Source organism: Pinus tabuliformis, chromosome 1_1 (genome assembly GCF_031772625.1).
Source record: "Pinus tabuliformis cultivar Carrire ecotype Pingquan chromosome 1_1, CPIR1, whole genome shotgun sequence".
In the NCBI taxonomy this organism is placed as follows: Eukaryota; Viridiplantae; Streptophyta; class Pinopsida; order Pinales; family Pinaceae; genus Pinus; species Pinus tabuliformis.
This window is the reverse complement of record NC_142297.1, coordinates 959,273,361-959,300,531: the sequence shown is the minus strand read 5'-3', so window position 1 is coordinate 959,300,531 and position 27,171 is coordinate 959,273,361. Positions and strand designations below refer to the sequence as shown.

General features: G+C 40.8%; 2 protein-coding genes across 2 annotated transcripts in view; one reads left to right on the top strand and one right to left on the bottom strand.

Moving 5' to 3' along the window:
• LOC149217669 (thiamine biosynthetic bifunctional enzyme TH1, chloroplastic-like) overlaps nt 1–27,171 on the top strand; it is a 229,155-nt gene that overhangs the window by 13,349 nt on the left and 188,635 nt on the right. The window lies entirely within an intron of this gene.
• LOC149217670 (uncharacterized) lies at nt 17,266–17,712 on the bottom strand. Its single transcript, XM_089390321.1, has one exon. The coding sequence runs from the start codon at nt 17,710–17,712 to the stop codon at nt 17,266–17,268; it is 447 nt and encodes a 148-aa protein (XP_089246447.1).

Sequence of the window (27,171 nt, the reverse complement as noted above, 5' to 3'; positions counted from 1 at the left end):
ACAAGATAAAACAACCCTCAAAACAGTTAAATTCAACCCAGTCAAAGTTTGGTCAAACAACCCACTTGCGGGCAGACCTAGCTGCAGTCAACGCTGATCAATAGTCCACGTTTAGCCTCGATTTTTGTGCCCATAAATGTGGCCTGCCCACACAGAGATAGCCCTCACAAAAATGCAGTCAAAGGAGGTCAATGCATGCTGGTAAATGCTTGGTCAAACTGTCCATAAATTCGTTCTCCTGAAATTTCAGACGTGTGGAGAGAGAGATGCCCAGAAATCCGTACCCAATCAATGAGGAGAGAGAGAGAAAAGTGTGAAGATGAGTGTGTTCAAATGAGGCTAAGTCACCTTCTATTTATATGCAACATTGAGGATGAATAGACGTGACTGTTGGGCTTCTGAGCCTACATAAGTTTGCTGGCCGACCTTGACAATTTGACCATAATCAAAATAAATTCGTAACTTCATTTGTACATGTCAGAATCGAATGATTTTTAGATCAATCCTACACCTCTCGGAGAGAGGAATCCAAGAAAAATATCAATTGTCAGAAATAAGATGAACCATGTGGAGTTTGGCCCTAGTTGCCAATTTTAACATATTAACTTCTTGGTTAATTGTCCCAAGGGGACAATGTTTATGAAATCTGTTGATGCATCTGCACATATCAAAGATGCACGATTATTATGTGATTTGTTGGATGTGTTCATTCAGGGGGTGGGTCCACAGCATGTTGCCCAAGTCATAACGTACAATGCTGCAAATTATGTTGTTGCTAGCAAGATGCTTATGGAGAGACATCCTACCGTATTTTGGACACCTTGTGCTGCACACTGCATTGATTTGATGTTGGAGGACATAGAAAAAAATTCATTTTGTCAAGGATATCGTTGAGTCATCAAAAAACATTACAAAATTTATATATACTCATGCATTTGTGCTTCATTTGATGAGAACATTCACCAACAACAAGGAGTTGGTGCGTCTTGCCATTACACGATTTGCCACCAGTTTCATATCTCTTCAATCCCTCTTGAATTCTATGTGGGATGTGAAGAGAATGTTTCTTTCATAGGAGTGGCGTGCTTTAGCATTTAGCGCAAACTAGAGGGAGAGGCCATATGCAAGTTAGTTTCATACTAGGAAAGCTTCTGGGTGGGAGTGCAGGAGGTGTGTAGCATTACTAAACCTTTGGTAAAGGTTTTTTGATTGGTTGATGGAGACAATCCCACAATGGGCTACTTGTATGAGGCCATGGATAGGGCCAAAGAATCCATTCGGACCTACTATGATGATAAGGGGGATGAGGGGTTTGAGAAACAACAACTCCTATGGGAAGTGATTGATGAGCGATGGAACAATACACTCCATCGTCCCATTCATGCTATAGGGATTTACTTGAACCCCGAATTTGCTTACTACTATGGTTTCTTATTTGATGTTGAGGTCATGGATGGACTCTTCACTTGTGTTCAGAGGAATGTGCCATCTCCAGCAGAACGTGCAAAAATATCCAAAGAAATGGAGATATACAAGATGGCAGGTGGCACATTTAGCTTTGACATGGATATTGTGGATTGAAAGACTAAAATGTCAGGTAAGATTTAGTTCGTTTCAAATTTCATTGTCTCTTCAAGGTCATACTTTGCTTAACTTTCAAATTTCATTTTTTTCTAATGTTTATCTTATTTGCTGTAGATGCATGGTGGAGAAGCTATGGTGGTAGAGTACCTAATCTCCGAAGGCTTTCCATTCGAGTGCTCAGCCAAACATGTAGCTCCTCAGGATGCGAGCACAACTGGAGTGTATTTGAAAAAATACACACCAAGAAGCGCAACAAGTTAAAATATTCCAAATTTCCAATTAATTTTTTGAATTCATTAAATAATATTTTTTATAATTATTATTTTATTATTTATAATTTATTAATTTATGACCCTTGTACAAGTTGGAGTCCCAACGACTTAATGACATGGTCTACATCTACTACAATCTTCGATTGTGGGTGAGGCAACTTGAGAGGACACCTGATGTGGAGGCCATCTCATTGGATGGGATTGACACCACTGCTGCATGGAGGGTTGAGGCTGAGAGGCCTATCATGGAGTCGGCCCCTGATTGGTTAGAGCAGGAGGTAGTGGAGGGGGTAGAGGAGGAGGTGACACCACCTACCCAAGCTATCACTATCACTAGTAGAGGACGTGGTCTACCTCCTATAGCTCCTAGTTCTTCAACTTCTAAAGCACAGCAGAGTCCACTGCCAGCTCCACCGCCATCTACATCTAGAGGGAAAGCTATCACATTTTCTCGCAAGAGGGGCGGAGGAAATCAATAGTATTAGTTATTTGGTTCATTTCGATGTATGTGACATTATGACTCATGATATGAGATACATTATTATATTTTTTGTTGATATTTTGAGGCTGAGTTGGGACTTAGGACTTAGTATTCAGGACATGATTCGTTATGTGTGATGTAGCATTAGAAATGATAGTACACATCGTATATATTAGTTATTTATCATATTTATGTGTCAATGCATTTATTTTAAGTTTTGGATGCTTTAGATATTAAAAAAATTGAAAAAAATGAATATTTTTGTATTTGACAAATTTTTGCCGATTTTTATTGATTTTTTCCGATTTTGGACCCTCGCTGATTTAATCCTGATCGCGTTGTTCGCAACACTGATTACAACAGTAAATAAACCAACAGATCAACAAGCTAATGATGCTAAAACCACTACCCAATATGCCCAACAATAGCAAAAATTTACAGAAATTGAAAAAGTAAAATTTTGAGCCTTCTTTAGATGTGCGATACAGAAAGTTGCAATCTTGATTTAGTAATTTACGTAGTAAATTCCAACAAGCAGATTTTTAGATCGAGGCTAGATCTAAGATGCCCAAGTGTCCAAAATTCCTGAAAATTTAGATTTTGCGATTTTAAGTGATTTTGACAAATTGAAAAGTCTTGATTCAGTAATTTACGTAGTAAATTCCAACAAGCAGATTTTTAGATCGAGGCTAGATCTAAGATGCCCAAGTGTCCAAAATTCCTGAAAATTTAGATTTTGCGATTTGAAGTGATTTTGACAAATTGAAAAGTGATTTTAGGGCTATTATATCACTGCTGTAATAAAACAAAAGCAAAATGAGGGTTTAGAGATCAAACCCTAGGCCCAAGGCCTTGAAGATCAACTTGCCCAAGTAGCCCAAAATTTCTCCAATGATCTTGCACTTGAAAACACAAGTTTTTGAGCAAATTTCTCCTGCAAAACCACCAAGGAATCAGTCTTGAAAATTTCAGAGATGGAACTAGGGCAAATTAGGGCAAAGTAGGCCAAGGAAGGGCAATGCTAGGCCTAAAAGGACTAGCGTTGAGGTAAGAGGAGGCTAGGAAGATAGATCAGGGGCCAAAGAGGAAGGAAAAGGCCAAAAAGAGGCAACACTGGAGGAGAAGAGCCTCAAAAGGCTAGAAACTAGGGTTTCTAGGGCAAAATGACTAGGGTTTGAGGCTTGAAATCCCACGACAAGCCCTCAAGAGCATCTGTTAGGGTTAAGGGAAGGCAACTGTGTGGCCTAGGGCTCACGACATGCCTTCTAAGGCTTTAAGGCCCCAGTGCTGGGCCTAGAAGGGGAGATGCTGGCCTCTAAAAACTACGGCCTGCCTTAAAAGGGCAAAAAAGATGACACAGAGGCTAAGGAAGGATGATGTAGGCTAAGGAAGGGAGACATTGGGCTAGAGGAGGCTGGATCTGGGCTCGGGAGGCCTAAAAATTGAAACCCTTGGCGCATAAATTTTTTTCTCCTCTAGATCTGAATTTTGTTGCAAAATCTTCAGTGGGTAGCCCTGGAAAATTTTCTAGAGACTAGATCTTACCCTCAAGGGCCTAGATCTAGCTCTAGTTCAGCTTGATCTGTTGATTCATCTTGCAAAAATGAAAATAAAAACACCTAAACCCCAAATATATACAAAATATTTTAAAACCCCAAAACCCAAATTAGAAAAAATAATTTACAAATTATATTTACAAAATGTACAAATATATAAGGGTTTTGAAATTTAAAATTTTTGAGAAATATTTTTTTATGGCTTTTTTCTTTGATAAATGGTTAAAAGTGCTACAGAAACCCATGCACGCTATAGCCTTAGCAAAAATTTAATCACCATATAAATATTTAGGATCAAAGCAAAATGATCCTTGCCCAAAGTTTGTGAACTTGGAGACCAAGGACTGAAGTACCTGCAAACACTATGTATTTATTTGAAAATAATGATATATAAGCACAACATAGGAAGCCAGTGGTCTGTACATACCACAAATCAACGAACAAGTACACCTCGAGTTTCACCCTAAAGTCTTTATTATGATAGAAAAAATAGTTCCCAATGGGACAATAGTTTACACAAATGCTTTAACAACAATTTCTTAGCAAAAAATTAGATGGCTAGAGACTCAAATAACTCTCTAGTTTATAGATAAATCCTTCAAGTAAAAAATAATGGCTAGTTTCCTTTATCCTTGCCAAAATAATCTTGGCCGTCGAAAAATACTTGATCATCTTTTAATATTAGGCATTGAATTTTTATTTTTGAAGAATTTTCGAATTTATCATTTGATTCCATTTTAATTCGCTCAAAATTAATTATTTTGAGCTAATTCCCTAAAAAAATTGAGCCCAAGAGTCCAATTGTTCTTGAAATATCCAATATTCCCTTGGTGGAGGACCTCCAAAAATTAATTCTTTTAAGATCCACGAATTTTTCACTTGGAAAATTTAATTTTCCTAAGACATTTAATTTGACTCTAATTAATTAAATTTCTGGCTTGTGATTTTAATTTAATTTTGCCAGATAATTTAATTAATTTACACATGAGGGGATTAACTATTTTTTCCACCCTCATATACATAAGATGTTTACATTTACAACCCTCAAAGGGGGAATACACATTTGGCTTAGACCCTCAAAACACATACCCCATCTGCGACACAATATGAGCTAGTAGACCAAGTGATTTGTAATAAAATAATTTAGCCAATTAGCTTATATTATTCCCAAATCACTTTTACATAAGACTCGATTAGAACATTAGGACTCACCTAAGATTTTGACGAAGAATTTCACCCTAGCTTTGGGGTGAGTTTGGAGGGAAAAACTCTGCTGATAATCTGTGTTTAGAAACATGAATGAATCAGTGAGACGAAAATCCTCCTAGGATAAAACTGTCACCAAAATAAGACTCTTACATACATTCATGATCTTATTAGCATCATTTACGTTACATAACTTGCAGAATGGGTTTACAATGACATATGGACTGCTCGTAGATGATCCAATTCTATCGAAAAAATTTGGTACTTCCGCTTCCTTAGAATTTTGCCAAAAACTGTGCAACATTTGGCTCCATACGAGGACAGTTTGCTTCCATGAAATAACGTGAGAATCCCAGAATCCTGCATCCAAGAAAACCAAAGTCCATCAAGTAGATATCCACTCAAAATCAAAATCATCATGCATATATAGAAAATATCGCTGGCATAGAAAAATCTATTATAACAAACTGGAATATAAAAATCAAAATAAAAATGTGTGAAATAAAACTATCTAATGACATGAAATAAAAGGGAGTAGGGTTAGAGATACTCTACAAAACGATGCCCTATGGCATCAAATGTCATTGATAAGGTACAATCTAGGGCATCTGTCCGTTGACTAGTAGATCAATGGGCTGCTTTTAAGATGTTCCTTGCTAAAATTTGACCCTCTTTGGTCGGTGTAACTGCTCATTACTGTGCTGCATGTCAAACTAAAGCTTGCTTCTCTCTCTGCTCGGAGGAGGGGATGGGCGATGGAATGAAAAGAAATGATAGATTGGCTGAACAAACTCTGACTCGAAATGTGGTGGATGCTCTTGTGGCAGAACCTGTTCACCATTTTCTAATCTCTTCGAAACTTTTACATGATACCTTCTCTCCACTTCTCTATATAATCTGACCATGCCACCTGCTTCTACTGGAATAGTAGCATAAGATAGATCCATCTGAATATAACCACCCAGATCAGCTGCAAACTTCCTAGAAAGAAGCATTCCCCACACGTCTAGCGCATCAATCATTGTTATGTCCATGGTGATGATCTTGTATGCGTAATAAACCAATGAGACCTGTAGATCTTTAACTACACCAAGGACTTCAACTTTTCTAGAATCCATTTAAAAAATGTTATGATAATGTCTAGAGATTCTTAAGTTTAATTGTTCCATAACTTTCTTAGTCATAACATTTGTAGATGCATCGGAATCAAGCATTCAATTATGAAGCAAATGATCATTTATATCCAATGTCAAGAAGAAACGCTGATGGTCTTCATTAGTCATATAGCAGTTCAAGTCTTTTAGTATGATTTCCTCATCTTTAGGCTGAGTATCAAATCTTTCTTGTTGAGCAATGCCTAAGGCTTTAAAGAATGAGGCCCTTTGTGACGAAATCTTTAGCAACTCTAAGACCGAAATTGACATCTTGATATTATTGATCCATGCTGTCCAATCTACCTTTAACCTTGACTTATACCTTTCGAATGGGACTTGTCTATTCTAACTTTGATTCTTACCTCTCCTGGTATAACCTTTACTTTATGCAAGCTCTAAGATCTTCTCCTGAGATGACTTTTCACCATATGGCTGAGTAATGGGGTCTTTTACTTCATTGAAAGTGTTGATGGCAAAAGCTGAAGAGATCATTTCGACACATCGACTTTCCTTGGAGTTATCTTGACTTCCGTTATGATCTTGTTGATTTCTACTTTCCTTCAAGATCCTTCTGGCAAAGGCACATGAACTTTCTTCATGAAAACTCTCACAAGGTCTGCAGAAAGGAATAGGCTCATCAATCATATTGGTCTGAAAATTTGGCTAACCCTGAATCCTATTGCAACAATTGATGTTAATTCTTCTAATTGTTAATTCAATTAAACAATTTACTTCTTGTGTGCTACAACAAATATCGAATTAAATACATTGCAACCTTCACAAATAAATTACTGCGGAATAAAAAACGCTGGAAGAAATAGATGCACACGCACAAAATACATCGTTATTTTTGGACTAAGTCCCTGGAAAACCCATCTTGGGAAAACCGGTGCAACAACTGAGGGTTTTAATATTATGCAGTAGTGAAAACTGAGTACAATCTATGGATGCTTAAACTAGCAATCCAAACAGAGAAATAACTGGCAGTAATAACTAGTGAGAAAAATTTCTCACTCCACAGGCGATCCAACACTGACCTTAGCTCGAATTGAGCTTCTCCTTGCTTTCTCTGTGCGGTCACTGCGTTAGCCTATGCAATTACTGCGTCCCACAAGCTCGGAACTGCGTCTCCTCTCAGTGTCTGGTTAGTTGTTGTCTGGGAAATTGATACTCTTTGCCTTCAGACTTTCTGCCCAACTCATAATTTCTCCTTTGCCCCAGCAAAACAGAAATCTCCCCAAGAAGGCTCTGCGCTGCCTCTCTGCAATGTATTCACTGGAACTGGAAAAGCTTCCTCCGACCTCACTATCTTTGCCCCTCTCTCACTACTTTGATCTCACTGAATCACCTCTGGCAACTGAATGCTGCGACTCTGGATATCAATTTCCTAGCAAAATTGAATGCTCAATTGATTTTGTGTCTTCTCCAAGCCCCTTCGATTTCTTCTTATAATCTTTTGTTGGAGCACCAACGACTAAGATTAAAACATAATCGATGGCCCATATAATTTCCCTGTCTATTCGTGTGAGTTTCTAGAACGTTCACACCATGACTTAATTAGTTTTGATTAATTAATCATATTTCCTAAGTTTAGACTTAGGAAATATTAAAAATTGTCTAATAAATCTAATTAAGTCATCTCTAGGTGGAATTTTCAAAAACGATTTATGGGTATTGGAGAATACATTTATTCTAGCCTCTCCACCAAATCTCGTGGCTAGAACACATCCGATGCTACAAAATCTAACACTCCCTCTTAGCGAGGAATGTGTTCTAGTGCTGCAACCCAATGAAACAACACCCTTTCTTTGCATCATGCCCTGTCACGCTAGTGATGTCTGGCTGCTGCTGCCCACCAACCTGTTGGGATAGGGTCCCTGGGGTCATTTTGGTCAAGTTTTGGGTCAATTTTGTAATATCTTTTTGTAACGAATGTAAAGTCTCTGCGAAATGTGGAAGCGGAGCGCGAAGCTAGTACGAGTCAAAGGGACTTTAGTCCCTTGGGTGGGTAGGTGATAGAGTGGTTTTGAGACCTGCCCATGGTCTGCGGACCATGGTATTGTAAAGCAAATGCTATATATAGATGAGTCATAGTGAGTCTTAAAAAGTATCTAATAGTGAAGAATCATTGTAAGGGCAAGGTGCTAAGGTAGGAAAGGTCTGTTTCCTGTACTTAGGCGAAAGGGGAAGGCTCCTGCAGCTGAGTGCGTGGAGACCTTGGTAAGTCCGCAGGCTGAGTGCGCGGGCCCTTGCAGCTGAGTGCGCAGGGAAAAGAAGTCTGTAATTAAACGATTATACTTAATAAATACTGTTTTGAGCTGATTTGGATGCATCTGTGTCTTATTATTTACTTCTGCAAAGTTTATGTATCTTCGCTCTGTGTTATGATTTACATGAATTAATACTTGTTTACTGCGCGAAAGTGGTAGATCTATAATCTTTATGCATGACAAGTATAATTAAGGACCTTCGCGAAGATCTGGAAGTCATTTAGATATATTTACAGTAGTTTTCTATTCGGAAGGATTAGAGGTGCGCGAAGGCAGATCTAAGCCATAAGGACTGCAGGAACACATCACACAGGCCTCTGGATGCAGAAATCTAGTTCTAGCATCCCCCAATATTGCTTTAGGTGAGACTGCAGCCTGCGTTATGTAGGTTGTCGCCAAAAGGGCCAATAGTTAGGGTTTTGTTGGTTGGCGCAAATAACGCTGAACCTGGGTCAGGCCCCATCAAGCCAACACAACCATTGCACAACTTTGATATGTGTTGCATCTTTGCTGTTGCTGACTGAACTGTTGCCAACACCGCATCTGCACTGCAACTCCCTCTCTGAAAAGCATCCAAAATACTGAAGCAATTGTGATTAGTATGATACACCTGTCACTCAAGTCTTTGAGTGCTGCTAGTATTTGCGTTGTCACTGAGGCATCTATGCTGCAACTGACTTTGCATTGTTGCCAACTCTAACAACGCTCCCCAACATCTAACATGCAACTAGACTCTGCATCTGTCTCTCTGGCATCTGACTATATCTACTGCCACTAATCCATCCTACTACTGAAATACTTGTGGGCTCCCGTAGCAAGGTTTTGATTCAAGAGGTGGACCTCCTTAAGAATCCTGCCCATCTGTAGCACTCTAAGGCTACAATACCAAGTCACCCCACTTTACTCTTGGGGGTATGTCAGCAAACATGGCAGGTCTTCCTCTAGCGTGGAGGACAACTTATCAATCTCGGCATGAGCTACCACTTGGTCCTGCTTCTCCTCCCTGTCCTTCTTCCTGAGAGGACACTGGGTGTTGTAGTGACCAAGCTCACCACATCTGAAGCACTTGACCTTTGACAGGTCCTTCTTCTTCTTTTGCTGCTCCCCTTGTCCTTGACTAGTTCCTTCGATGTGAGGGCCGCATTCTCCTCCTCCTTGACCTGCTTCGACCTGCTGCTATTGCCATTGATGGAGCTCTTCAAAAGAGCTCGTCTCAACTCCTCCTGTTGCAAATCAGCCCAAATCCTGTCCCAATCTGGCAAGGTTTCTTTGCCCAAGTCTCAAGATACTTTGGACAAAAACTTGCCACTCCTTTGAGAAACTGTTGAGTGCCAATCGTACTAGCTTTGTGGGTTGAGGTGCTGCCCCAACAACTGACAACTGATCCCGGATCTCCCGAATCCTGGTGAGGAAGGGGTCTATTCCTTCCCCCTTCTGCATCCTGGTGCATCTAAGCTTTTCCTCCAAGTACATGTTCCACTGCTCGAAAGTGCCTTGGTATAGCGTCGAAAGTGTATCCCACGTCTCCTTGGTCGTTCCCTTGGCCGCTATGTGTGATACAGCATGATCTTGGACACCATCTAGGATCAATCTCTACGCCCGCACCATCTCCTTTTGATATTCCTTCAGCTGATCTACATCCTGGGGAATAGCTACCACTGCATCAATATATGGCTTGAGGCCATATTCATCAAAAGGAAGGACATCCTTGCCTTCTAGATTACATAGTTGGAAGCATCATCCAACCTATCTTGATCGTGTAGTCCAGCAGTGGCCATCTCAGCAAAATAAGTCGAAATCCTCCTCTTCTCTTCTTCTCAGCTGCTGCTAGGCTCTACGCACTCCATGCTGGAGTGAGTAAATCTACTCACAACAACCACTGATCTGCAAGAGAAAATTGAACTTCTAAAGCTAGAAGTCCCCTGAGCAAAATTTCCCTAAGAGTGTGCTCTTTCTTCCTCCAGATGCTATTTTGCACTAGCAACTACTGCAAAATACTGCGTCTAGCTAGTGATCTGCTTTGCAAGGAAAATACTGGCTGCTCCCTTTGCCTTTGGTAATCCTCGAACTGGAGAAATTTGATTTCTCTGTCGCTTTCTTAGAGAAATCGATTTTTCCTCAAGAAATTGGCCATCTTGGCCATGAAACTGTGCCTCCTTTGAGGGTTTCGAACTACTGCTCACGCAGAGCTATGAAATTCCTCTTCCCTTCTACTATTGAGCTCTCTGGCTTACAATATGCGCTCTGATACCATGTGAAAATTCAGCTAACCCCGAATCCTATTGCAACAACTGATGTTAATTATTCTAATTGTTAATTCAATTAAATAATTTACTCACTATGTACTACGACAAATATCGAATTAAATACACTGCAACCTTCACAAATAAAATACTGTGGAATAAAAAACGCTGGAAGAAATAGATGCACACACACAAAATACACTGTTATTTTTGGACTAAGTCCCCAGAAAAACCCAACTTGGGAAAATGGTGCAACAACTGAGGGTTTTAATATTATGCAGTAGTGAAAACTGAGTACAATCTATGGATGCTTAAACTAGCAATCCAAACAGAGAAATAACTGGCAATAATAACTAGTGAGAAAAATTTCTCACTCCATAGGCGATCCAACACTGACCTCAGCTCGAATTGAGTTGCTCCTTGCTCCCTCTGCGCAGTCACTGCGTCCCACAATCTCGGAATTGCGTCTCCTCTCACTATCTCATTAGTTGTTGTCTAGGAAACTGATACTCTTTGCCTTCGGACCCTCTGCCAAGCGTATGGCTCAAAATTTCTCCTTCTCCCTAGCAAGACAGAAATCTCCCCAAGAGGGCTCTGCACTGTCTCTTTGTGGCAATCGCTGCCTCTCTGCAATATACTCGCTGGAACTGGAAAATCTTCCTCCGGCCTCACTATCTCTGCCCCTATCTCACTGCTTCGATCTCACTGAATTACTTCCAACAATTGAATGCTGCTACTCTGGAGATCGATTTCCCAGCAAAATCGAATGATCAACTGATTTTGTGTGTCTTCTCCAAGCCCCGTCGACTTCTTCTTATAATCTTCTGTTGGAGCACCAATGACCAAGATTAAAACATAATCGATGGCCCAAATTATTTCCCTGTTGATCTGTGTGAGTTTTTAGAACATTCACACCATCTTAATTAATTCTGATTAATTATCATATTTCCTAAGTTTAGACTTAGGAAATATTTAAAACTGACTAATAAATCTAATTAAGTCGTCTCTAGGTGGAATTTCCAAAAACAATTTATAGTTATTGGAGAATACATGTATTCTAGCCCTCTCCACCAAATCTCGTGGCTAGAACACATCTGATGCTACAAAAACTAAAAATTGGCAGACTTAAGTGGTGTAGGAAGCCTTTGATCATTTGGTGGATTTCTTCTCGGCCATGGATTTTTGTTGTTACCCCTGTTGTTATTGTTATTTCTAGATGGCATAATCTGCATTCGAGACCTTTACATTTGTATTAGTTGATTTTGAATCTAGCTCATCTGTCTCTCATGTTCAACCTTCATTTCTTTCATAAATCGGGTCAATTCTTTAACAGTCTCAGATTCCTCTTCTTTAACTTCTTTTCCTCTAGATTTGATTTGGACTCTTTCAAAACCAGGGATCTCTGACTTTCCTGAGGCCTTCTTATCTTTTTCTAATTCATCAACCGTGCTTTGGGCTGTAGTTAAAGTGTTGGGATGAGCACGTCTTATCTCATATTGCGTCTCTGCAGGATAGGCCTCAAGATATTGTTCCAGAATTGTCTTGTCAGGAGGCTTGTAATCTTGAGTCATATCCTTTAATAACTTATTAAATCTTTGGTTAAATTCTTCAACTGTTTCATTTTCCTTTTTCTTGATAGTGTTGAATTCCTTAACCAAATATTTCCCTTCCCTCTTATCTCCATACTTGTCTTTGAATCCATCAAGAAGGGATCTCAAAGAGTCGAAAGCATTGTCAGCTTTATCTTGGAACCAATCGAGAGCATCATCTTCTAGAGAAAACACAAATAACTTCATTCGAACATCTTCGTGATTATAATCAGTAGCATGAGCGTATCTGTGGATGAAACTGTTGAACTTCTTTATGTGACCTTAAGCATTAATAACATTGTTTCCTTGAAAAAGCGACAACTTGCTCATAGAGGATTCATTCGGCAAATCATGTGGATATCCCTAAATGTTGGTGAAGCTGCAAGGCTCGTAGATGTCACCTATGATGTCTTGATTTATAGGATGGTTGATGAAAAACAAATGGAGATCAAGGAGGGTTTCCTGTCCGAGAAAATTTAAACGATCTCTAGAATGTAATTTGTTTAACCGAGCTCTTAGAACCTTTTCAGGATTGGGAGCGAGGTTAACCAAGCTACCAGGATCCTTCTAGAGTACGTTCTTGTGAATGGATGAAAAAGTGGAGTTGCCACCCAAATAGGAAACCAACCTAAATGTCCATGTGCTAATGGTGTGAATGAACAGGATGAGAAGATTAGTGAGAGAATGAGAGATAAGGTAATGAGAAGATGACGAATGATGAAAGGAAGAGTAAAAAAATGTTATGACACTGACATGACAAGGAATGAAGAAAGATGGAAAAATTGAGGGATTGTGAAATTGTCATAAACACCAAGGTCCAATAAATTAGTCCCTGGCAACGAAGCCAAAAAATGTTGTTTCTTGGATTGTACAGACATTGCGCTTAGGGCAGGGACTGTCACTCTAATCCCTGCCCACTCCTTTCTAGCTGTCTCCCAACACTAAGCTAGGGGGGGTAGTCCCTATGGAATGAGGTGAAAGAAAACATGTTGGGAACCAACTTGTTTGGAAGACATGAATGAGTGGCCTAGCTACTCGGTAAAATTTCGCAAGATTAATGGTTAGATTAGATTTTAAGATGAGACCAACGTTAAGAAATCTAGGGCATCAAGATTAGGAGATTTCTCTATAATGATAACTGCTTGTGAATGCTTTTTACTTCTTTACATTAGGATCTTCTCTTTGGTTACCGTTAGATTATTATTGTGTTATTCTTCATCAAACAACTACCAATGCACAAACAATAAAGAGATAAGAGACACAAAATATAGGCGATTAGCTAGGGCCAAAACCTCTCCCACTTGAGAGGAAAACCCAAACAAATTCTTCTTTTTATAGAGACTTCAATTGACGAATACCAAGACCAAGACCCTTGACCTATTTACCTCTCCAAGACCAAGTCACAAGGCTTCTTAGCTTAACCTCTTCTCCTTTGAGTCAACGATGGTCAAACTACTAACTTTGCTCTCCTGCTCAGTTGCCCTTCAGATTTCGGCCTCCTGCAATTCTCGGCCAATTTTAGTAGCCCTAGATGCAACACATGGGAAGTGTCATCATCGAGATTGTACCCGTGTTCCCGTCGCTTTGAATGAAGACTTCTTTTACTTTAACTCGACTTCCTTCTTGACTTGTCCTCTTTCTTAATTCAGTTCCTTAAGATGACAGTGATACTCTTGACTTCTTCTGTCGCAGATAATGTCTCTCCTCTTCGCACGTGTGACAAATGATAGTCCTAAAACGGATCCAAAATTAACTCTATTTCTAGTCCCTTCTTCTTCGCTTGGATGGAGGCTCCTCTTGTGAGATTCTTGCACTTCTTCCTTGCTTCAGAGCTTGATCGAAAATCTGTGTTACAAATGAAGGCCGAGCTACCTATATATAGTGGTTTTCCCATGAAATAAGCTGACTTGACTGAGATCTAGGCCGACATGTCCTTTATAGAAGCATCCTTGGGCCGACATGTAGAAGAGCTTGTTACAATTTCTTGGAGGGCTAAGAAACTTTCTTTTACAATGGATTACATGCCCAAAATGGGTCTTCATACTTTGATATTGACTCTATGAACTTTATGACTTGATGACCAAACCTAATAGCTCACAATGGGAGCTTTTACTAAAAGTAAAATTCCTTGCTCATGAAATCCAGGAGACAAGCATTACAAAGATAATTTTATTTTTCTTTTTTACATCAATTATATAAAATCATAATTACACATGTCATTATGAAGACCAAACTTAGTTACTCTTTTCAACAACCGGTGCCTTATGGAATCACAATTCTTGCTTATTATAAATTGAAACCAAGTAACTGGATGGACACCCGCTGTTTAATGTGATAGACTATCCTATATGATATGCAATTCCTAAGAGTTAGGTGTGATTCAAGGATGTTGGTTATATGTAGATCCTTGCATCCTTGGTTATTTTTAGATCCTTGCAAATTTAGATTTTACGATTTTAAGTGATTTTGACAAATTCAAAAGTGATTTTAGGGCTATTATATCACTGTTATCACTGTTGTAATAAAACAGAGGCAAAATGAGGGTTTAGAGATCAAACCCTAGGCCCAAGGCCTTGAAGATCAACTTGCCCAAGTAGCCCAAAATTTCTCCAATGATCTTGCACCTGAAAACACAAGTTTTTGAGCAAATTTCTCTTGCAAAACCACCAAGGAATCAATCCTAGAAATTTCAGAGATGGAACTAGGGCAAATTAGGGAAAAATAGGCCAAGGAAGGGCAACGCTAGGCCTAAAAGGACTAGTGTTGAGGTAAGAGGAGGCTAGGATGACAGATTAGGGGCCAAAGAGGAAGGAAGAGTCCAAAATGAGGTAACACTGGAGGAGAAGAGCCTCAAAAGGCTGGACGCTGTGGTTTATGGGGCAAAACAACTAGGGTTAGAGGCTTGAAATCCCACGACAAGCTCTCAAGGGCAGTCATTAGGGTCAAGGGAAGGCAACCATGTGGCCTTGGGGCCATGACTAGGCCTTTTAAGGCTTTAAGACCCCAATGTTGGGCCTAAAAGGGGAGACTCTGGCCTCTAAAGGCTACAACTTGCCCTAAAAGCGCATAAAAGATGACGCACAGGCTAAGGAAGGCTGACGCAGGCCAAGGAAGGGAGACGCTTGGCTAGAGGAGGCTGGATCCGGGCCCGAAAGGCCTAAAAATTGAAACCCTTGCTTCATAAATTTTTTTCTCCTCTAAAACTGAATTTTGCTGCAAAATCCTCAGTGGGTAGCCCTACAAAATTTTCTAGAGATTAGATCTTACCCTCAAGGGCCTAGATCTAGCTCCACTTCAGCTTGATCTCTTGATTCAACATGCAAAAATGAAAATAAAACACCCAAACCCAAAAATATATACAAAATATCTTAAATTCCCAAAACCCAAGTTAGCAAAAATAATTTACAAATTATATTTACAAAATTATTTACAAAATCTACAAATATACAAGGGTTTTGACATTTAAATTTTTTGAGAAATAACTTATTTATGGTTTTTTTCTTGGATAAATGGCTAAAAGTGCTTCAGAAACCAATGCACACTATAGCCTTAGCGAAGATTTAATCCACCATATAAATATTTAGGATCCAAGCAAAATGATTGTAATATTCCTAGGGAATTTTTATAGTAAATAACAAAGCATACATAGATAGAAAGCCAGAAAATTTAAACACATGAATCATACCACGAATATGCACCAAAAAATGCGTTGTTGAGCCATTTTATTATAATATGAAGAGGGTACAATTAGGTGTTGGAAAGAGTGCAACTGATCTTGCTCAAGGCAAGCTAGCTAAGCCCAAATGAACAATAAGAAGTCCCCCTTAGGTACGTTGTTGCTCTATCGCCTGGCTCTGCGCTGAACTGCCCAGAGATACGTTGCTGGGTGAGAATATCTACTACGAGGGTCTCCTCCAACACTCAGAAAATTCCAGGAAATTAACCTCGGCCTCTCCACCAAATGCCCAAAATCAACCACGAAGGAATTGGGCTATGGTTGATTTTGGAATTTCGGCCCTCTTTTCCTTCTATGGCTCTACTGTTGGGAAATTCGACCCACCTATCAATCCTGCTGCAAATGGCCCCAAAAATAGTTGCAAACTCCAAGCAAAGGCTCTCCCAGAGTCCTCAAATCTCAGCGTCAAACTCCCTTCACTCCTTAACTTCCAAGTGTGCCTCCTCCAAGCAATGCACAGTCTCTGCGCCACTGCTAGTGTCTCCTCCCCACGAACTCACACTCCTCCTGCTGGAACAATCGAAAAAGGATGGAACTCCCTCCTTGGGCTAGCTCTCGAAGTCCATCGGAGCAAGGGTTGAGATCTCCTCTCTCGTGCACTAAACAACACTTGTAGACTTGGCTTTAGCTCAAGCGTGCTATGTCAAAGACAAGATTTCTGAATAGATGAGTGAATAACCAAAAGAGTGCCTTCCCTTCCTTTTTGTCAAAATGCCTCTAATGTACTCATTTGGGCCCACCTCGATTTCCTCCCACCAAATTTCCCTCCAAGGCATGTGTATTTCTCTATGTGGGCCGCAATTCTCCATGTGTGTGCCCCATGCTCCACTAGGGGCTCAATATTCTCCTCCTCTAATGTTTGGGGCTTGCTTTTAATAAAAAATCGATGTGGGGTCTCTAAACCCACATTTCCTAAGTGCAAACATGAATGAAGACAAAATTTACCAAAATTGATATTTTACTTAGCAATAATGCTAAGTGGGAATATCACAGTCCTCCCTACCAAAACGTTGCTTGTCCTCAAGCAACTGTAATGAAGGATGCTGAAGTATTTGCTCCCCTTCCCAAGTGGCATCCTCATCTAGTAGGCTCCTCCATCTGATCAGGAACTCTTTAATGACCCTGTTCCTCAAACACCTCTCCCGAGTGTCCAGAATAGCCTCCAGCTCCAGAACTAAGTGCCCCTCATCATCTGTAGGGGTAGCTCTGTAGCTGCTGTCACCTGTTGTCCTAGTGCCTTTTTCAGGCAAGACACATGAAAAATGTTGTGCACTCGACTACCCGAGGGTAGCTCCAGCTCATATGCCACCTCCCCAACTCTGTATGGCCCATAAAAACGAGGCTTGAGCTTCTCGACCCCCTTTTGCTTGAGCGATGATTGCCTATACGACTGAAGCCTCAAGAAGACCAAGTCCCCTACCTCAAACTGTCTCTCAACTCTGCCCCTATTTGCATAAAGTTTTTGCTGGTTCTGGGCTGTCTGCATGTTGTCCTTGAGAGCCCGTAAAATGTCTTGGCTCTCCTGTATCCAATCCTTGGCCCTAGGGGCCTTGCTGTCTCCAAACATCACGTCAGCAAAAGATAATGCATCGTAACCATATAGAGCTCGGAATGGGGACATACCTATGGACATGTGGTATGTGGTGTTGTAGTAGTACTCTCCCAAATGTAACCACCGTATCCATGCTCGCTAATGGCCCGTCACATAGTTACGCAAGTAACCCTCCAGCCATTTGTTAACTATCTCCGTCTGCTTGTCTGTTTGAGGGTGATAACTAGTGCTCAGAGTGAGCTCAGTGCCCACTAGTTGGAATAGCTCCTGCCAAAATCCCCCATGAACCTGCTGTCCCGGTCACTGACAATGGTCTTCAGAAGACCATGTAGCTGAAACACCTCCTTAAAAAATAATTCGGTTACATGGGAGGTCGAGTACCGGGCTGAGATGGCAAAGAAATGTGCAAACTTCGTCAGCCAATCAACCACCACGTAAATGCAGTCTTTGCCCTGTACTGTGGGCAACCCGGTAATGAAGTCCATTGATACACTCTCCCATTTCCCCTCAGGGATAGGAAGAGGCTGTAGCAACCCGACAGGGTGTGACTGCTCACCCTTGTTCCTCTGGCATGTGTCACACTCCCTAACATGCCTCAAAACGTCATCCTTTAGGCCCCTCCATGCAAAACGCTCCCTGATGGTCCTATACGTCTTTGTGAACCCTTGGTGCCCGGCTAGTGGTGAGTCATGGGCAGCCTGTAAAATATTCTCCCTCAGTTGGGAGTTAGGCACCAAGTAAATCTGGTCTCTGTAGTAAATCACCTCATTCATCACCCTGTACCGGTCATCTGTCACTGCCCCATCAAGGACCTCACATGCAAATCAGTCCTTGGAGTACTCCACCAGTAACTGCACCCTCCAATTTGGGGCAATGCTCATCAGTGAAAGGGCAGCCGGTCTCCTGGACAACGCATCTGCCACCACGTTGTGCTTCCCTTTGACATACTCGATGTCAAATTCGTACACTTGGAGCTTGCTCACCCACTTCTGTTGCCTCTCCTGCATCTGCTTTTGTTCCAAGAGAAACTTAACGCTTTTGTGGTCGGTCTTGACCTTGAACCGATTCCCCACCAAGTATTGTCTGAACTTGGCTAGCGCATGCATGATGGCTAGCATCTCCTTGTCATAAATAGAGTACAACCTCTCATGGGGCAATAACTTCTGACTCTCAAAGGGTATGGGGTGCCCTCCCTGCATCAAAACTGCGCCTATACCCTCTCCGGATGCATCACACTCCAACACAAAGGGCTGGGTGAAATCTGGAAGTGCCAATACAAGACAACTGCTCATGACCTGTTTGAGGCGATCAAAAGCCTCCTACGCTGTAGCTGTCCACTCAAAAGCCCCTTCTTCGTCAGATCGGTGAGGGGAGCTGCCAACTGAGAGAAGCCCTTTACAAACTTCCTGTAGTAAGTGCAAATGCCCACAAATCCCCTCAACTCTGTCACATTCCGGGGCTCTGGCCAATCTCGGATGGCCCTGATCTTCTCCTCATGGACTCTCACTCCGTCCTCCCCAATGATGTGCCCTAGGTAGAGCATCTCTGTCAAGCCGAACTCGCACTTCGATAGTTTCGCATAGAACTGCTGCTCCTCTAGAATGCGCAACACTGTCTCTAAGTGCTGCAAGTGCTCCTCCCATGTCCGACTGTAGATCAAGATGTCATCAAAGAACACCAACACAAACTTTCACAGCTACCCATGAAACACGTGGTTCATGTAGGACTGGAAAGTGGCTGGTGCGTTGGTTAGGCCAAAAGGCATAACCAGGAACTCGAAGTGCCCATAGTGGCACCTGAAAGCGGTCTTAGGGACATCCTGGTCCCTCATCCTGATTTGGTGGTACCCTGAGCGTAGATCAATCTTGGTGAAGAATTTCGCCCCCCTCAGCTCGTCCATCAACTCATCTATGCATGGGATAGGGTAGCGGTTCTTCATGGTCTTCTTGTTAAGGGCCCTGTAGTCAATGCACATCCGTAGGGACCCATCCTTCTTCTTCACTAGAACAACTGATGAAGCAAAAGGGCTAGAGCTAGGCCTGATGTGCCCAAGTGCCAACAACTCATGAATAGCCCTCTCTATCTCATCCCGGTATGCCTTGGGATGTCGGTAAGGGGTAGTAATCACGGCCTGTACCCCCGGCTCCAACTCAATGGTATGCTCAAACCCCCGGTCAGGTGGTTGACCCAACAGTATGTCTCCAAACACTATTAGATACCTGTCCAAAATGGCCTGTATATCTGGGTGCGGTGGCTTGGGCTGACCTCCAGCCTCTGAAATCCTCAACTCCACAGCCCACTCAATGTCCCCATGTCTCAGATCCGCCTCCATCCTGTGGGCTGAAACAGTCTGTGGAGGGTAGGAGTGCATACCCCATAGCAAAACTGGTTTGCCATCTGGCCCTACGAACTCCATCTCCAACTTCTTCCAATCAGTAGTGACTCTGCCAAGAGAGTAGAGCCACTGGACACCCAACACCACATTGGTGTTTGACACATCTACCACGAAGAAGTGATCTGTCACTGAGTAGTTCCCCATGGTCACTGTCAAAGCTGGAACATAGTGTGTGCATTGCATGGTTCTATCACCTGGCACCAGAACTGAAAAACCCTCAAACTCCTCGATTGTGATACCCCTCCTCTGGACCATTTGTGCATCAATGAAGTTGTGGGTAGCCCCACTGTCTACTAAAACTGAGACACGCTGCCCCTGGTCCTCATAGTAAAAAATTTGGGTACCCCACATAGAGACGCAAAGACCCCTCCCGATGGAGCGAAAGTAGCTCCCCCTGGTGGGGGTTGTGGTGGTGGCCCCCTCTCTGCTTGCCTTGCGCTGTCATCTCCACCCATCTCCAAATATGCATCATCCTCCCTATTGTCGCATAGAATGTCTAGGCACCGCGACAATGACTCAGATCGGGAGCTGTCACACTGATCCCCAATCACTCCGTTTGTGTTGTCTCCCAATAGTAGACTAAGGTGAGTAGACCCAATGGAAATGGAAAAAAAGGAAAGATTAGTTGGGAACCAACCAACCTGGGAGACACAACTAAGCAATCATTACTTGTTTTAGATTGCGCAAGATTTTAAGGATTCAAAATGATTTGAAGAAAGTGATACCAATGCCTTGTGGAGTCAACTATCTTGTGAAGAAAATAAGGTTCAAGTAAAGGATGAGAAACTGCTGCTGAAAAGACTCGACTGTCTCATATGCAAATGCAAAACTTAAAACTATGTGAAATGCAGGGACTTGGTTAATTTTAGTTAAATGAGGGCCTAAAATTATTTCTGAAATATGTTTTAAATGTTATTTAACTTAAGGTTCAGAAAGGTGGTGATCTAAATGTGAAAGCAAGTACTTATACCAGCACTGCAAAATGTAAAATCTGCACAAGTAATTCCTGAAATGCACAATGGATTGAAATGTAAAATGTTGGAATAAAACGCTTTTAAATTAAAACATTCATTTGTATGAAATATTCAATCAAGATCATTAAATGCATAAGTAAAACTAGATTAGTCTTACTCAATGTTGCCGGAAGCGTCCCCCGCCACCGGCGGTTCTAAGGCTCGAAGCGCATCCCGTGCGGATTCGTACAGGAAGCATCCCCGGAAGCGCGTTTCCAAAATTCGGAAGTGCGCTTCTGCTTGTTTTGGACGCTTCCTGGACTCTTCCGCCTATTTGGGATGTTTATTTTGAGTATAAATGCAAATATATATATATATATATATATATATAGCGGACGCTTCCGTAGATGTTTCGCTTCTTAGATTTTTGGAAAATGACGCTTCCATGTCCCCGCTTCCAAAAAGCGTCCCAGCTTCGTCCCCGCTTCGTGCAACATTGGTCCTACTTGCATAAACATGTAAAAACAAATGAATTTCAGAAATTAAACTAAATGTTTTAAACTCAGATCACATTAATGAAATATCAGTGTAGTAATCTGCTCTTACATCAAATGTTAAAACCAACAATATATTCTAAAACAACAGTCTTGTAACCATGCAATATTCAGAAATTTCTATGTATAACAACAAAAAAATTTAAATGACAAACTGATAACTACAATTCAGAAAATTTTTGAGTTTAATTATTTATGATCTATTAATGTATTTGATCTAAAAACTCAGAAATAAACTATCGAACAACAGTAAAACAATTTTCAGAAATTTGTTTGCAAAAATTACTGAAACTAATTTCTATTTCAGCAATTATATAGTAGTTAAAATGTAAATTAAATCCGCTGCTAAATTCAGAAAATTTCTGAGTTTAATTATTTTTGATCTATTAATTTATTTGATTTAAAAACTCAGAAATATACTACTGAACAACAATAAAACAATTTTCAGAAATTTGTTTGCAAAAGTTACTGAAACTAATTTCTATTTCAGCAATTATACAACAGTAAAAATGTAAATTAAATCTGCTGCTAAATTCAAAAAATTTCTGAGTTTAATTCTTTCTGATCTATTGATGTATTTGATCTAAAAACTCAGAAAATTACTAAAAAAAACAGTGAAATAATATTCAGAAAATAACATGCAAAAGTTTATGAAAGTAATTATATTTTTGAAATGTAATGCAGTGAAAGATGCAAACTAATTTGCTGCTAAATTTTAGATAACTAAAATTTTATGCCAGTATTAATCTTGTTTTCAATTAGATGAATGAAAGAGGTAAGGGTTTAGAATATGTACACTAGACAGCGCCTAGGGGTTTGAAGACACTTGAAGATGGGTTGTCCAAGTCACTGAAAATTCTCCAATGCAAATGCCAAACTCGGAAAATTTTGTTGAATTTTTTTGGGAAATTTTAGGAAAAATTTAGTGAGAAAATTATGGTGAAGAACGCTGCAAAGATGAGAGGCCTGAGGGTGGAATGATAGAGGTTGAGAATGAGGCTGGAGATGGCCAGCGCTGGGCCTCAAGGCCCTAAAATTTTTTTTCCCACGATCCTTCTGAAATTTCTCCTCAAACTGCAAACAAAATGGAGATGCCCTCTGGGGCTTAGATCTCTCTTCGGAATCCACAAAAATCACCTGCAATTTTTAGACTTTTTCCTGCACAAATAAAAGACAGAAAACCCCAAAGCATGTATATAAAAAAATATGAAATACCCAGAACCCCAATGAATTAAAAATTTGCTATTTAAAAATCTACAATAATATTCTGAGATCTGCAAATCAAAGCCCTCTATTAGTCAGATTTAAACAAATTTTTTCACAATATTTAGAAATAAATTTGAAATTTTAAAGAGGCACAAGCCCAAAAAAACCCTACAAGTAAAATATTCTATAAAATGACTTCAGAAATTAAAAAGGTAGTGGGCTCTTTTAGATTCGGTAAACTAAGAGTTAGTTGGTTCAGCTGAGGACTTCCCCAAACACCCAAATTCTGAATGATAACTTCTACACACTTAAATCTGCTTGTTAGATTAATAGAGATCTAAAAAATAATTATAAAATTATCAAGAAATAGAGATACTTGCCACTTCTATCAAATTAAAATGATATTCTAAAAAACCCTGAAATCTATGCAAGATACCTATACACAGATCAATCTTCAAAGCCAATAAACCAGCAAATCGAAATAAAAGCAGCAAAGTATTAAGAACAATATTACCACATAAATATGAAAGAGGAACACCACTATTTGAAACTCCAAAGTCTTTGCGTTATTAACCAGAAAAAGTTACAAGAGCTTTCTTAGAGCAAATACACTATTCAGAAATCGGATGGAATAATGGAGAGAAGCCTCTCATTTATAGGAAAATTCTCCAACTGCTAGTTGGCTTGATCCCCGTCAAAGCAATCTCAACCGTTGATGAAGATCAAATGATCTTTTAATCATCACCGTTGAAATAAAGTTATTTTTTGAGGAAATTCGAATTTCACTTTTAATTAACTAAAAAATGATTATTTTGAGTTAATTGCCACAAAAAGTTGACTTTGACTTAACTACTATGGCCCAAGGATTCAAAATATCTTGAAATTTTCAATATTCCCTTGGCCGGAGACCTCCAAAAATTAAGAACTTTAAAACCCACGAATTTTAAATGTTGGAGAATTTATTTTTTCCTAGGACCTAAATTAATTAAATTTCTGGCTTTAGCATTTTAATTTATTTTAGTCAGAAATTTTAATTAATTGACTCATGAGGGGATTTTTTTTTTTTTTTTAACAAAGTCGGTTGCTATATTAATGGCTGAAAAAAAGATAGGAGTCAGAGCTCCTGAGATACATTAGATACCGCTGGCAGCTTGGATCAAAGGAGTTACAAAATAGGGATCTCTCCTTGATCCTTTTCCTGCTTGTTCTACTTCTAAAATTACCTGAGCTACTATAACTTCTTACATATTGGAACAACCAAAATTGACATTTGCAGAACATTTTTTAATCTATTTCTATGTGACTAATTTGCCTTGTGGTGGATTCCTCCGGATTTTGATCCAGTTCTGCTTGCTTGGCACTTGAGGAACTAGGGGCTGCCTGGTTTCGCTTGTCCATCATATACTGCAGGATCGAAATCGACTCTTCCGCATGACTGCATCGGTTTGACAAGTGGCTGAACTGTTCATGAAGAGAAGCGACCCTATGCAGGAAGAGGTCAATTTCAGCTCGGTATTTATCATTGATGATGCGATTCTGGTCTTCAATTCTCGTCTCCAAGATCCTCTGCTGATTCTCCAAGATACGCTGCTGAGCCCTGACTTCTTCTAACTCGACTTGCAGGTCCGCACAATGCAGACAGTCTTCATTGCGTGCCATATTTGCTGCAGGGGGTGAATGAGATAAGGAGCGGGTGCGCACGAAAATTGAAATATAACTCACAGCACAGGGGACAGAGGAGATGGGAGCAACAAACCACGCAGCTGGGCTCTTGAAGGCCTGAAACCGCCTGGAGGCGCGAAAGACAATCAGACAGATAGAACAAAAAAGGGCTGTCCAGAGGATCGGATCGCTACACAAAGGGCAGAGACTATCTCTGAGGCAGAAGCGAAGGTTCAATAAACAATACAGCACACGAGAAATCACCTGAGAACAAGATCGCTTGGAAGCAATGACAAAGATCAAGCAACGAAGAGAGGAATACTTAGCGCTGATGAAAGAAGGAAGGGGGAGAAATATAGGAGGAAGCTGAAGAGAGGTGAGGCGGGAGAGGGGCCAGCCAGTCACGGGATGAAGGAGGGGATCCTGCTGGTAGACCAGAGAAATGTCCTAGAGGATCCATGAATCGGATCTAAGGAGACGTCTGCCGGCGGAGTTGATGAGATTGTCAAGATTAATGAGTGTTTTGTGGATTTCATATCTTTTCAATATCCTGCTGCAGTAAGCAATCCTGTTGACAGCCCGAGGAACATGATTCACATCGATTCTATCATTGCTTTTGGGCTTGACGCTAATGAGATTATTTGGGGTCATGGCAAAGGTTGGTAAGTCTCCTTGGAGTTGCAGCTTAGGATGCCAACTGGCCTTCCACATGCACTATTGGCGCGGTCATCAGCCCTCTTATTAAGGTTACGAAGAATATGGTAGTATTGAATGTCATCCATTGCTTGGTGCAGAATTTGATTGCGCCTATTTATTTGCTGAAGTAGAGTGTTGGGAGAGTTCTGCTGATGGACCATTAAGCGGATGACAACAGAGGAGTCCCCGAATACCTTTGCCTTCTTTATTCCCAGTTTGCCTAACTGAGTTAGGCCCTGGAACAGAGCTAGTGCTTCAGCTCTATTATTCGAAACCTTCCCTAGGCCCCACTCATAATGGAGGATGCACTCCCCATTGGCGTTAATAATCAGCCCCCCTGCTCCAGCTGTACCAGGATTTGATTTAGATGCCCCGTCGAAGAACAGATAGAAGCAGTTGCAGTTTTGTATCCAATTGGCGAACTCCTCTTCTTTTAATCTAACTTTCCATGAGCTAGCTTCTACTTTGCTCTGTGCCTCCCTCTTGCTACCTTCCTGTACATTATGATTTTTTTCCAGAATGTAACTTATGAAATCTCGCTCCTCTACACTATATTTTGTTGCATCGATCTTTCCAGTGGTGTTGATTGAGATAGTTTCCAGAGCAAGGATTTTGGCTTTGCTGCAGATTATTCGTGTATTTGAGCTCTTGTCTTGGAAAATTTTTCGATTTCTAGCTAGCCAGATTCGCCATAGCAAGGTGTGGGGGAGAGTGTTCCATACTCTCTTCACCAAGTTGCTTCTTTTTTCTTTCCAGGGGCAACATTTTCTCCATTTGTAGATTGTCTCAGCTATGGTATGCTGAGGTTCCCAGTTTAAATTACCTGTGGAGGACATCTTTTCCCAACAATCAACAGCAAAGGGGCATTCTATGAATAGATGATGCATCGTTTCTTCGGCCTTGCAACAGTTGGGGCATCTGGATGGGCCGTTAATGCCTCTTCTTTTTAGGTTCTTTGCTGTTAAGATTTTGCCTTTCAGCAAAAGCCATATAAATTTTTTTATTTTTGGGGGAGCCTCTATTCGCCAAACAATTTTCCAATGGTTCCACAAACTCATCTGAAAGGTGCTGTTGCAAAGGTGTTGATGGCCTGCTCTGACTGTATAGTTTGTTCCTGTTGAGTCCCAGCGAAAACCATCCGTTTCATCTTCCTTGATGGGAGCCTTACTGTGGAGGAGCGTCTTCAGGTAGCTGAGACTAGGTTCTAATGCGTTGGGGATTTCAGGGAAGGACCAACCAGTCCAGACATGGGAATGAGGGTCCCAACTGGAAATTTGAGCCAGATGATGGATACCTCTATTGTTGAGAAATTTGATGACGGGAATGGCCTCTTTATGCATAATCAAGGGTTGTTGGCCCAGGATTTTGTCAGTTCCAAAATTGATGCTGGCTCCCCCCTCTGGAACTTTCGAAATATTTTGAATCATAAGAGGAAGGGCATTCTTGCATAACCTCCAGATTTTAGTGGAGTCTCTGTTGGGGATATTGGAGTCAAGGAGTTGTTGCCTGGGGAAGTTTAGATATTTGATCTCCAACACCTTTTTCCACCACGATGAAGGTCCTGTTATTAACCTCCATACAATTTTCGCACCAAAGGCTAGATTTAAGAACTTTGGTGATCTAATACCAATACCTCCTTTATTTTGGGTTTGGATGACGTGCTTCCAGCTGACTAAATTAAACTTGCTTTTATCGTTCTTCCCCCCTTGCCAAAGGAAGTGGCGAAGAGCAACTTCCAATTTATGGTGAAAAATGGCAGGAGCTTGATATAGAGAAAAGCGATAAAGGGGAAGGGAAGTGATACCTGATTTAAGGAGAATGAGCCTGCCTGCTGGGTTGAGCCACAGTGTTCCCCATTGCTGCACTTTCCTCTTTACCTTGTCAATGATTCCGTTCCAAGTTTCGGCCTTCAAAGGGCCCAAGCTCACTGGCATGCCCAGATAGGAAAAGTGGGTCCATTCCAGATTGCATGTGACACCAAATATGTTTGCAATGCTATGGATAACCTGATTTGAAGTGTTCCATCCGTAAATACAGCTTTTGAGCTGATTGACCAAGCCTC

Coding starts and splice junctions, on each gene's coding strand:
- LOC149217670 (XM_089390321.1), bottom strand. CDS start 17,712: ATGTCCCCATTCCGAGCTCTATATGGTTACGATGCATTATCTTTTGCT.